Raw genomic sequence first — 12,396 nt, forward strand, 5'->3', positions numbered from 1 at the left:
TAAAGGATTTTTGAAGTGAACATTTGATGAACTCATATTGGTATTAATCTCATAGTTACACAGTTTTATCCTACAATATTTGCTTGGTTGTTGACACATGTACATCATGTGCTACTTGAGCAGATGTTCTATGGGTTTCTGGGCTTTGGCTGGGCCACTCAAGAACATTAAGAGACCTGTCCAGAAGGCACTCCAACTTTGACTTGGCTGAATGCTTTGCCTCATTGTTGTGCTGAAAGGTGAACCTTCACCCCAGTTTTTGGTTGTGTGCACTCTGAACCAGGTTTTTCAAGGACCGCTCTGTATTTGGCTGCATTCATCCTTCCCTCAATTCTGACCAGTCTTCCTGGACGGATGGGTGTCCGTCTGGCAGATTCTACAAACTGCTGAAGCTCTGTTAGAGTGTCCATTGGACTCTTGGTCACCTCACTAATGGTTTGGTTTTTATTCTGACATGCATTGTGAATTGTAGGACTTTTTTGTGCCTTTCTAAATAATGTCCAATCAATTAAATTTGCCACAATAGCCAGGGGACTGAATACTTATGTAAATGAGAGACTTCAGACTTTAAATTGTATTTTCAGTCTGTGTGTGTGTGTGTGTGTGTGTGTGTCTGTGTGTGTGTGTGTGTGTGTGTGATATAATTAATTAATACTGTACACATACACCGGGATGCCACTAGAAGGCAGTCTGCTTCTAAGAATAAAGTAAGCTCCTGTCTACGAGTGAAGAGATAAATCTTGCCATGAAATACATCGGCTGCTACAATTCGGAAGGGTCGGAAAATAACTTCAGCAAGGGAGTCATTGATGTACTTCTCCATGGCCTCTCTTTGTGGGTAGGATAGGTTATACAGCCAACTGGATGGCAGGGTGGCCCGAGGGAGCAGGAATATAGCGCATTTATACGTATGGTTTTATGGTACAAGAGAGGGCCCGATCCTTGCTAAAAACCTCCCCAGGTCATGGTATTCATGGTGGGTGCACAAGCAAGGGTATGGAGAGCTGGTTGTGAAACAATGTGGCTTGGACTTGGAGACAGAGACTGAGTCAGGGGAGTTCCCCCCCTTTTGGCCAGCATGGGCAGGTTGCCAGGAAGTTACCCCATTGCCCACACTAAAGACACTGACCTACCTTCAATATTTGGTCACGCCTGGCATGGGTGAGCTGAGCCTGACCCAGCTGCATCGGCTCTTCTCTCTATGAAGGGGAACTGGAGGAGGCTCAGAGCCTGGATGGCTGCTCGAGAGCCGTGGTGTCTGGTGAGCAGGATGGCAGATGGAGGGCGAATGAGGAGTTGGGCCAGCTGGTTCTCCTCCAATGCCATTCCCACATGCAGCTATCCAACCTGATGGTGAGGGTATCAGCAAGTTGTGGGAGTCTTACTCATCCTTAAAAGGCAATTCATCCTTCACCTGTTCATTGAGCCCAATCAGAAACAATCCCACATTGTGGGACCTCTGGCAAAAGGAGAGCAGGTGTTTGGTGGTCGCCTTCCCTTGGACAGGATGGTCCATTCAGTAATTTCTGATCTAGAATAAGCTGCTGTCCTATTTTCAATCATACCTCTGTCCAAAAGGGAACAAACTTGGTTCAGAGCAGCAACTTTTTCAAGGTCTGAAATTGGTGAGGAATTGATCCCCAAGAAGATTGGGGGCCAACAGTGGAACTGGAGTATGTACCCTTGCAACATGGTTATTAGGGTACACTGATCTAATGAGTCATGGCCTAATGGGGGATGTTTTTGCCCATAAAGCATCCCAACAGAAGCCCTTGCCATAAATTGATGGCTTCTGTGGGACGGACGGATGCCCAGACATTTGTTTGGGCCTTGGGTGCATGTATTCATATGCTTACAGCTCTGGTGAGGCCTGTGATCCTTCAGAGCATGTCAGAGAATTTAATTCATCAACTGAGGCTGTGTACGCTGCTGCTTCAGCAAGACTCACAACATCATTAAAGAATCCTCCCACCCTGCCAACAGACTGTTTACAACCTTGCTCTTAACCAAGTACTTAAATGAAAAATATTTACTTTATTAATACTTGTGTATCTTTGTTTTGGATTGCTAAATCCCTAGTTCAGTATGAAGAGTCTAGCTCGCAACGAACTATAAAGATTAATGTGTAGTAGACAAGATTGAGAAATAAGTGCTAAATTCATGGAAAAGTAATTATAAGTAGATAAGTTTACATGTTCTCCCTGTGCTGCGGGGGTTTTCTCCAGGTACTCCAGTTTCCTCCCCCAGTCCAAACACATGCATGGTAGGCTGATGTCCAAAGTGTCCGTAGTGTATGAATGGGTGTGTGAATGTTTGTGTGATTGTCCCATGCGATGGATTGACACCCAGTCCAGGGTGTACCCTGCCTTGTGCCCGATGCTCCCAGGGATAGGCTCCAGGTTCCCCGCAACCCCATAGGATAAGCAGTAGAGAAAATGGATGGATGAATGGAAAAAATATATTCTTGATCTAGTTTTGCACACTTTTAGCAGCTTCTCAGCCAACTTAATAAACTTCCCAAACAGGTCTAGCACTTTTTTTTTCTAAGTGAAAACTACTTGTTTGGGCAAACATTTTACAATTGCTGCAATTTGTAGAGTTTTAGTTGAGCTGATCTGCTAAGATCTGTGTTTATACAGAGACAAACATTTTGAAAACATGAATTTGGCAGTGACTAATCCTTATTAGCAATTGTAAAACAAAAAGAGTGAACATGGAAATTGTTGGCTTTTTTGACATATTAGGACAAGTAAACATTTGATCATCTTTGAAACAGTGCCTATTAATGAAGTTGATATAGTTGAACAAAACCACAAGGAAAATTAGCTTTTTGAATCATTGATTCAACAGAAATATCAATAGATGTGATATTCTTCTTTGGAAAAAATAAGTACACCCTTGGCCTTAAAAGCTAGTATTGCCCCATTTAGCAGAAATAACTTCTTGTAGGCGTTTTGCATAATTGTCCACCAGGCTTGCTGGAAATTCTGACCACTCTTTCATGCAACATTCTTTCAGCTGCAAGATGTTTGAGGGTTTTCCTGCATGTACTTCCTGTTTCATATCCCCCACAACATTTCAATGGGATTCAAATCTGCGTCTTAGTAACATTTACTTTTCCAGTCTTTTGTTGCCGCCATCCCAACTTTTTGAGACGTGTTGCGGCCATGAAATTCAAAATTACCATATTTTTTTCTTAAAATGGTACATTTACTCAGTTTAAATATTTGATAGGTTTTATTGTGAGTAACATATGCATTTATGAGATTTGCAAATCATTAAATTCTGTTTTTATTTACATTTATTTACATTTTACACAGCATCCCAACTTTTCTAGAATTGGGGTTGTATTAAAGATGTATGGTCAATCAAATATCGCCAAACTTCTGACTGGTAGTAAATATTGATTAGATTTCACTTTGCTTGCTTTAATGGAGAGTGCATTCCCTGTATAAACTGTTTACTTCTTCTGTGGGCAAGGACCAAAGGCACATGGTCTGGTACATGTGTCTGGATGTATGTGTGTGCTTGTTTGTGCATGTGAGTTCATGGCTACATGAATATGTGAGCCTGTGTGGGCGTGTGTGTGTGGGTACTATTTATGGGTCGGTACGCTCTGTCTATCCCAGGCTTTCCCTCTGGAGCTGCAATGATGGGAGTCCTGCTCATTCTGTGCTTGACCATTGCGTCTGTTTGGACAGCACCAACTCAGACAGGCAAGAACTTGTGTGTTATTTTAAAAATAGGAAATAATGTCTTGTATTTCTATTGATTGCTGTGTTGTTTGTAGGAACAGAAAATGGTGCAATATTAGAGGAATTAGCACTTCTAAAAGATATTTAAGAAATTTTAATCTGAAAATCATTTGTCATTCATTTAATATTATTTTGTATCAGTAACTTAATGAGAATGAACAAAAGAGTACTTTTAAACACCAAACATTTATTGTAATTCATGTCATACCTCAAGGATACTGTACGAATTAAATGTAGTGTAACATTTTTTCTTTTTAGCTCTAATTTCTCTATTTCTACATTTCAGAAAATTTATCTAAGTGTCCTTTGGTATGCATAGTCCATTTAAGTGATTAATCCCCTCCTTGCTGTGTGCAGATTCTGGACCTGTTATTGTTCTCAAGCATGGCAGTGTCCGTGGCAAATATGTAACAGTGAAAGGCTCAGATAAAATAGTGGAACAGTATCTGTCCATTCCTTTTGCTCAGCCACCCGTGGGTCCTCTCCGTTTGGCAGCACCCCAACCTGTTGAACCCTGGGAGGGGGTGAGAGATGGTACACAGTACTCTAATGTGTGAGTGTGGCTCACCTTTTCATTGCTGTCCTATAAGACATTTTTCTCTTTTATGATATACCGTATGTACATATATGCATTGGTATTTCCCTACAAAGCCAATGTTCTTTAAAAAAAGAAGAAAAAAACAACTCCATATATCATATAGCACCACCTTTTCTGAATCTCTGTCAATGTTTTCATTCCTAATACTTCAAAAGCAAATGCTTTTGGAATACAAATCCTCTACTTTTGTTGTTTACTCAGAAGAAAAAATTACATGTTTTTGAACTTCTTCAACCCATTTCCTCACCTGGTTTGGAAACTTTTTCAATATATTTTTGCGTATATTCTTGTCACTTTTTTTTCTCTCCTATCTTAACATGAAAGGTGTCTTCAGGACCCAGGTGTCATTACGTCTGTGTCAAAAGTTATGGCCTTAAATTACACTCTCACAGCTGTCTCAGAGGACTGTCTTTATCTAAATGTGTACACACCCTCTCAACGCTCAGCATCAGAAAAATTACCTGTGAGTAATCATTCATACTCCAGTAAATACACTCATTCTCCCTTTCCATCAGTTATTTGTATGGGTTCCATTAGTGATCAGTGAGTGTAACTGACGTGTACCGTATATGCACAGTAAATAAAAGTTGTTGACTGTGACTGTAACCTTGCCCTTTGCACTCTTGTGCAAAGCTTCCAAAATTTCATTGGAATTAAGACTCAAAGTAAACATTCAGAAGCAGTCTCTTCACCAATCTCAGCTTGGCAGTGTTAATCAGTCAAGAAATAGAAGGACATTTATAGAATATCCACACCTCTATGAGTCATTTATGAAATGTGCTTTACAGCATGAGCCTCAAAGAATCCATTGTATACATTAGAGGTGGAAGGAAGAGCTGTGACCTGGTCAGTGAACACTGTCATGTGACATTTTTATTCCTATTATATGTATGAAACTAATACAAGAACAATAAAGGACGCATGACCAGTGTTGGGTAAATTACTCAAAATAAATTAATCCACTACAGATTACTAGTTTCTACTTGAAAATTGTAATCTGATCACATTACTGATTAGATCATGTAAAAAGTAATCAGATTACTAATTACTTTACTTTCAAATTGCTTTCAAAACCTATCAAACCTACAAAAAATACACTACAAAGTGAAACTCATAGTTCTTTCAGTAATTTTTGTGTGTGTCCATGTATGACATGATCAGAAAAAGTTGGATTTAGCTGGGTTTGGGTTTAGCTACTACAGTGCCATGCAAAGTATATTATTTTTCCTTATGCTCTGCTCATATCATGTACATGTAATCTGGAACTCATATAGACATTTACACACCTTGTTTTCACTCTCAGAATCAGAGGATGTTAGTGTTTCAGTTTCAACCCCTTTACTGGTTTTAAAAAAAAATTTAATTGGTGTATATCCATTTTCTATATCCACTGAGCTAGCGTTTGGCAGAATTGAGAGACTGTCAGCCAATAAGACACGAGTGTTTCCACGTATTTTCCTGTAAACCTCGTCTGTTTGGTCTCGCCTCCATTCACTGAAGATATAAAATTACAACACCGCCATCTTCTTTTACTGACATCCATTTACATAGTGACAAAGTGCTCCAAGTGGAGAATTATTCAGGGCTAAAGAAAAAAATCTTCAGGGCTACAGCCCTGAATACCCAGGCCAGGTTTATTAAATGTGGTTTATTATAAATGTGTTTTTTTTTTTTTTTAAATGCATTTTTACTTAATATTCTTTTCTTAACAATAAATTTATAATGCAAGTAACCAAATTTTATTGACATCAGTAACTGTAATCAGTTATATAAATTTGAAATGTAATGCGTTACATTACTATGTTATCAGAAAAAGTAATGTGTTACTTTGTAATGCGTTATACCCAATTCTTTACATGACACAGAAGTTGTTTTCATTAACCTAAGAAGTATGGAATGTTCAGATTAGAAGATTATAAGCTTCTCAAGGTGTTCAAACCCAAATGGAAACACAGTTCTTTTCCAGGAAACAAATCCAGCAAATCCATCAAAAGAACTTAAGAACTGCCTTTTATAAAGATAAGTCTAAATATAACAAACTCTTTTATAGAGATACACTATATGGGCAAATGTATGTGGACACCTGACCATAAGACCATGTGGGCCTTCCCCAAACTGGTTCCACAAAATTGGAAGCACACAGTTGCCTATAATTTCTTTGTATGCAGTAACATTAAGATTTTCCTTCACTGGAACCAAGAGTTCAAACCTGTTTCATGACAGTGCCCCAGTGCACAAGGTGAGGTCCATAAACGCATGGACTCAACATAAGTGACCGACCACACTAATACTATTGTGGCTGAAATGGCAAATCCTCACAGCCACACTCCCAAATCTAGTGGAAAGCTGTTATTATAACGGGGGGGGGGGGGGGATATGCTCAAAAAGCATATATGGGTATAATGGTCAAGTGTCCACATACTGTACTTTTGGTCATACAGTGCATATTAACGGTTGTCAAATCCTCAAAATCAGAAGAAGTTAGAAGTGAAACCTCTAACAGCTCTAACTGTGTGTAATCTCAGGTCATGTTCTGGATCCATGGAGGGGGCCTGTACATTGGTGGAGCCATTGAGTATGATGGATCAGTACTGGCAGCCTATGAAAACATAGTTGTTGTCATCATTCAGTATAGGCTAGGCATACTAGGCTACTTCAGGTGAGATACATGGCATATCAGCTATTTCTCCAATATTGTTTCACCAATATTATTCTCAATGAGGATATACACTCACTGACCAGTTTATTAGTACACCTGCTCATTTATGCAATTATCGACTCATAGTTATGTGGCAACAGCACAGTGCATAAAAGCAGGCAGATACATTTCAAGAGCTTCAGTAAATGTTCATATCAAAAAGGCCACAGTAACTCAAATAACCATTTTTTACAACCTCTGTGAACAGAAAAGCATCTCAGAACACACAACACATCAAAGAGGTGAGGTGAATGTGCTACTCCAGAAGACCACATCGGCTTCCTCTCCTGTCAGCCAAGAACAGGCTACAATGTTCACAGGCCCACTGAAACCGAACAGTTGAAGATTGCAAAAAAAAAAACATCACCTGGTTGTTTTACAATCTTCAACTGTCAGGTTTAGCTGATTGGATAATTGTGTATGAAATTAGCAGGTGTAATTATGTTCCTAATAAAGTGGTCAGTGAGTGCATTTTTACAGTACATTATGTATTATGCTTATTAATATGAAGTATCATGAACTGACAGGTAAGCAATATATACACCATAACATATAAAATGCTCTTTTGATTTTAGGAGTACAGGTTATAGATATTTTCCAACATTATGCACTGTAAAAAAAATTTATTTAAAAACACACCTCTCAAATATCTCACTGCTCATGAACAGAGTGCTAATTAGCTGGGGTATAATATGGAAGCAAAAAAAGAAAAGGAAAGAAAACAAGGTGCAATGTGTCATAAATCCAGTGTTGAGATTGAAAACTTAAATTAACAAATAACTATTAGGTGTCGGATTATACGGCACCAAACTTGTGTCTGAATCACTTGAAAATAGCTTATTCAGTAATACTTGACATAACTACAGTAATTTAGTATTTGAAAAACACATTTTACACACTTAACACTCTGACATGAAATTCTATTTATGCAATGCATTAAGCAAATAAATGCATATGCAATGACAAAATAAATATTTAGAATGAGTCAAGAAGTATAGCGATCAAAAGTTGTGAGGTCAAATCCCAGAACTGCCAGATAGCCACGTTACTTAAATTCTACAGCACATTTACCTTGAGTAAGAATCTTAACTGTATCCTGGAATCATATTCTCACTCAGTTATGTTACTTTAGATGAAGGAGTCAATGAAATTAATTGGAAAAAAAGAAAGAAATTTAATTTAACTGTACATGCATTCATTTTTTTTTTTTTTTTTTTTTTTTTTTTTTTTTTTTTTACAAATCATATACATATTTTGAAATTATTGTAACAGATTCAATTATATAGTTATTGGCTTTAAACAAAGAGCCATTGGACAATGTCCCAATTAAAAATGTCCCATTACTAAATAAAAAGTCTGCAGAAAATATCGAATTTTACATTTAACTAAATTGCTTGAGTTGAAATAAAATACTGAAGTTCAAATAAAATACTGAACTTATATATGTATATATACATAATAGTTTTCTATATTTATTCATGGGACTATTTCATATTTCCAACATTATTTTGCCATAAATGCTATTTCATATACTTAATGTGCTCTATTTCAGTGAGGGGGAAAAAAACACATTCAGTTGTATATGATGTATAGGATGGTATTTTATAAGTATGTTGTATGTCTCAGCACTGGAGATAAACATGCCCAAGGCAACTGGGGCTTTCTGGACCAGATTGCAGCACTGCAGTGGGTGAAGCAGAACATTGAGAGTTTTGGTGGAGATCCTCAGTCAGTCACTATTGCAGGGGAATCTGCAGGGGCAATCAGTAGCTCCATGCTGGTATGTACAATATAAGATATCAGTACATTTGCACTGCCTCACAGCTACAGGGTCCTCAGTTAGATCCTGAGCTCAGGCTACTGCTCTTTTGGAATTTTGTATGTTCTCCCTGTGCTCGTGTGGGTTTCTCCTACTGTCGACAAAACATGCAGGTAAGTGGACTGGCTACTCTAAGTTGCCCCTAGGTGTGAATGAGTGGGTGAATGTGTGTGTGCATGGTGCCCTGTGATGAACATGTTGTCCTGTCTGAGGTGAATTCTTCTAGCTCGATCTGACCCAGTCGTCTAGCCATCACAATTTGGCCCTGGTCAAAGTCGCTCAGATCCTTATGCTTGCCCATTTTTTTCTTGCTTCCAACACATCAAATTTAAGAACTGACTGGCCACTTGCTACCTAATGTATCCCAACTCTTGACAGGTGCCATTGTAACAAGATAATCAATGTTATTCACTTCACCTGTCAGTGGTTTTAATGTTATTGCTGATCGTTGTAGTCTCCAATTGAAATTAATGGGAGACATTATGCATACGCTTCCAATTTTTGTGGATGTTGCCTTTTCCAGACCCTTTCCCCGCTTGCCAAAGGGCTGTTTCACCAAGCCATCTTTCAAAGTGGGACAGCAACCCTCGGAGCTTACTCAACAAAAGATCCCATGGCCCTTGCCAGGGTATGTATTTATTTTAGTCTGAGCTGCAATTTCCCAGTAAAGCAATGTACCACTCTATCAATGTTAGTAGTGTGTGTGTAAAATTAAAATCGAAATAACAGATAGTATGTGGGATTCATTTGCAAGCATCACATGGCAATCGTTAATTTTATGGCCATATCACTATGATTACATTTGTGATGTGTAATTATCATGAACATATGGTATAAAACTGTCTTTTTAGATAGTGGCAAATGTCACAGAGTGTGATAGCAGCTCCTCAGAGTTGCTGGTCAAGTGTTTAAGAGAAAAGACGGAAGAGGATCTCATAAAGGCAGCCAAAAAGGTGAGCTCACAAAATTTTACAAATATTTAATTTAATTATAATTATGACAGTTGTCTTTGGACTTTTCAAACACCTTCTAAAACATGCGATTAGGTGAACTGGCCACTCCAAATTTACACCCTAAGTGTGAATGAGTGTTTGAATGTGTGTGTGCATGGTGCCCTTAATGGATTAGCATCCCACGCTCAGTGTTCCAAGGATAAGCTTCAGATCCACTGCAACCCTGACCTAATTAAAGAGGTTACAGAAGATGAATGAATGAATGAATGAAGTGGGGACAGTGCCTTAGTTGTACGTTTGCCTTGCATCTCCAGGGTTGGGGGTTTGAATCCCGCCTCTACCCTATGTCTGTGAAGTTTCCATGTTCTCCCCATGCTTCAGGGGTTTCCTCACCTAATCCCAAGACATGCATTGTAGGCTGATTAGCATTTCCAAATTGTCCATGGTGTGTGAATGGGTATGTGAATGTGTGCGATTGTGCCCTGATGTGGGTTGGCACTCCATCTTTGTGCCCGAGTTCCCTGGGATAGGCTCCAGGCTATCCTGCAACCCTGTGTAGGGTAAGCAGTATGGAAAATGGGTGGATGGATGGATGGATGGATGAATGAATGAATGAATGAGGTCTAAGTTGTTCATAATGATAATAATTATGCCAACTGATTTCCTGTAGCAAAAAATCTACCTCGGAGCCACAGTGGATGGGGAATTTCTGACAGATGTAGCAGAAGAAGTTTTGAAGAGCAAGAATTTTGAGAAAATCCCAGTTCTTTTAGGTGTGACAAACCATGAATTTGGATGGATCCTCCCTCTGGTGAGTGACTAAATAATAAAAACCACAAACAGAATTATAGTTACTGTTGTCATTCTTTGTTGGTGCAGAGGCAAGTGGTTGTAGTGTTGTCATTAGTTACTGCATTTGTCATTCCAGACTTTTGCCCCTGCAGGGTGGTATAAAGGGATGAACACAGACGCGGTGACTTCGGTGATAAACCAGTTTTTCCCAAATGGGGTAATGTCCTGCTCAATCCCGTTACTAAACATGAATTTGATCCATGGCAGTTTATTAGAAAATGTCTCCCTCTGCTGGACACAAGTCTCATAAATCTCAATGCCATACGGTGCCACTTAAGAATGATACCGCGTTTACTCTGTAACCTCTGAATAATCTGCACAGTTAATTTTACTTTACTTAAGTACCCCTTGTGCAGAACCTTCAGCTTTTTAAACCTATCTATAAAAAATGTTTCTAGGTCTCTGGAGCCAATGAATTCATTATTGATGAATACCTAAAGCATGCTCAATCTCCAGAGGCCATAAGAGACGAGTTTACTCAAATGATGGGGGATCTTTTCATGGTGTTCCCTGTGCTAAAAGTGGCTGGTTATCATAGAGGTGAGATTATTTAAAATGCTTTCCAAACTTAATGAGGCACATGACAGTAAGTTTGCCCACTCAAACTGCGTTTCTTGTTCTCTAACAGATGCTGGAGCAAACGTGTACATGTATGAATTTCAGCATCGTCCCAATGTTTTTAAAGATAGCAGACCCAGCTTTGTGAAGGCTGATCATGCAGATGATGTTTATTTTGTTTTTGGAGCATGCTTTTGGAATGGCCATGTCACAGTGATAGGTACATATGTAATAAATCTCAATAGTAAACTGGTGAATATAACATAATGACTATACAATATAATCTTAAAAAGAATGTATTTATATGTCATTTGTCATTGGAAAGCTCACATCTGTGCATATAGTAATTATAATGAGTATAGGGAATTATGACAATGATGATTCACTGTTTCATCACCAGGCACAATAACTGAGGAAGAAAATCAACTGTGTAAAACCATAATGGGATATTGGGCCAACTTTGTTCGCACAGGGTGAGGCTTACAGAGCACACAAATTGTAGTTCAGGACACCTAGCCAGAGAGTGCTGACAATTAACAGAGAACGTTATGTTAAGAACATTATGTACAGCAGAGAATGTTAAAAGTTGAAGAACACCCAGAAAACTAGAACTGTTTATGCTCCAGAAACTAAAATGTCCTGAAACTGTAATTTTCTACAATCTAAAATATCTTGTAAAAAATAGACTATTAACTGTAGAATATTAATTAATAGATTGTATGATTTCCTCCTGTTTCTGTCCCTAATACATACATAAATAGTCCAATTTCTGAGTTCAGATCATTTCAAATAACCTAATTTATTTGACCCATAGCTCACCAAACGGACCGGGTCTGGTACACTGGCCCCTCTATGACACCTCTAATAAGTATTTGGAACTGGGATTGAAACAAACAGAGCAACAAGGACTCAAACAGGACAAACTGAACTTTTTCAGTGTGGAGCTGCCTCAGAAGCTTGCTTCACAGCACAAAGCCTGAGAAGAATTTCTTTACTACAACTACTTTTTAAATCCTATAGCGCTTTGGGTCTTGAAAAGTGCAATCCAAATAAAATGTATTATTACTATTATTGCTACCAACAAGAGCTTGTTTTCTAATAGTCATGTCATATTATATGTTTCTAGAAGCCTACATGTGTGTCTTCATTTTTTCTTTCTGATT

The 12,396-nt window shown here is 38.5% G+C and overlaps 1 protein-coding gene across 1 annotated transcript; it reads left to right on the top strand.

Moving 5' to 3' along the window:
• The first annotated feature begins 3,619 nt into the window (after positions 1–3,619).
• ces3 (carboxylesterase 3) lies at positions 3,620–12,366 on the top strand. The gene is made up of 13 exons (XM_053622978.1): positions 3,620–3,716; positions 4,113–4,308; positions 4,678–4,816; positions 6,879–7,012; positions 8,678–8,831; positions 9,394–9,498; positions 9,722–9,823; positions 10,494–10,634; positions 10,752–10,832; positions 11,074–11,215; positions 11,304–11,453; positions 11,634–11,706; positions 12,048–12,366. The coding sequence occupies exons 1-13, from the start codon at positions 3,650–3,652 to the stop codon at positions 12,211–12,213; spliced, it is 1,650 nt and encodes a 549-aa protein (XP_053478953.1). The 5' UTR covers positions 3,620–3,649; the 3' UTR covers positions 12,214–12,366.
• Positions 12,367–12,396: the final 30 nt, after the last annotated feature.

Source organism: Ictalurus furcatus, chromosome 4 (genome assembly GCF_023375685.1).
Source record: "Ictalurus furcatus strain D&B chromosome 4, Billie_1.0, whole genome shotgun sequence".
NCBI classification, from domain to species: domain Eukaryota; kingdom Metazoa; phylum Chordata; class Actinopteri; order Siluriformes; family Ictaluridae; genus Ictalurus; species Ictalurus furcatus.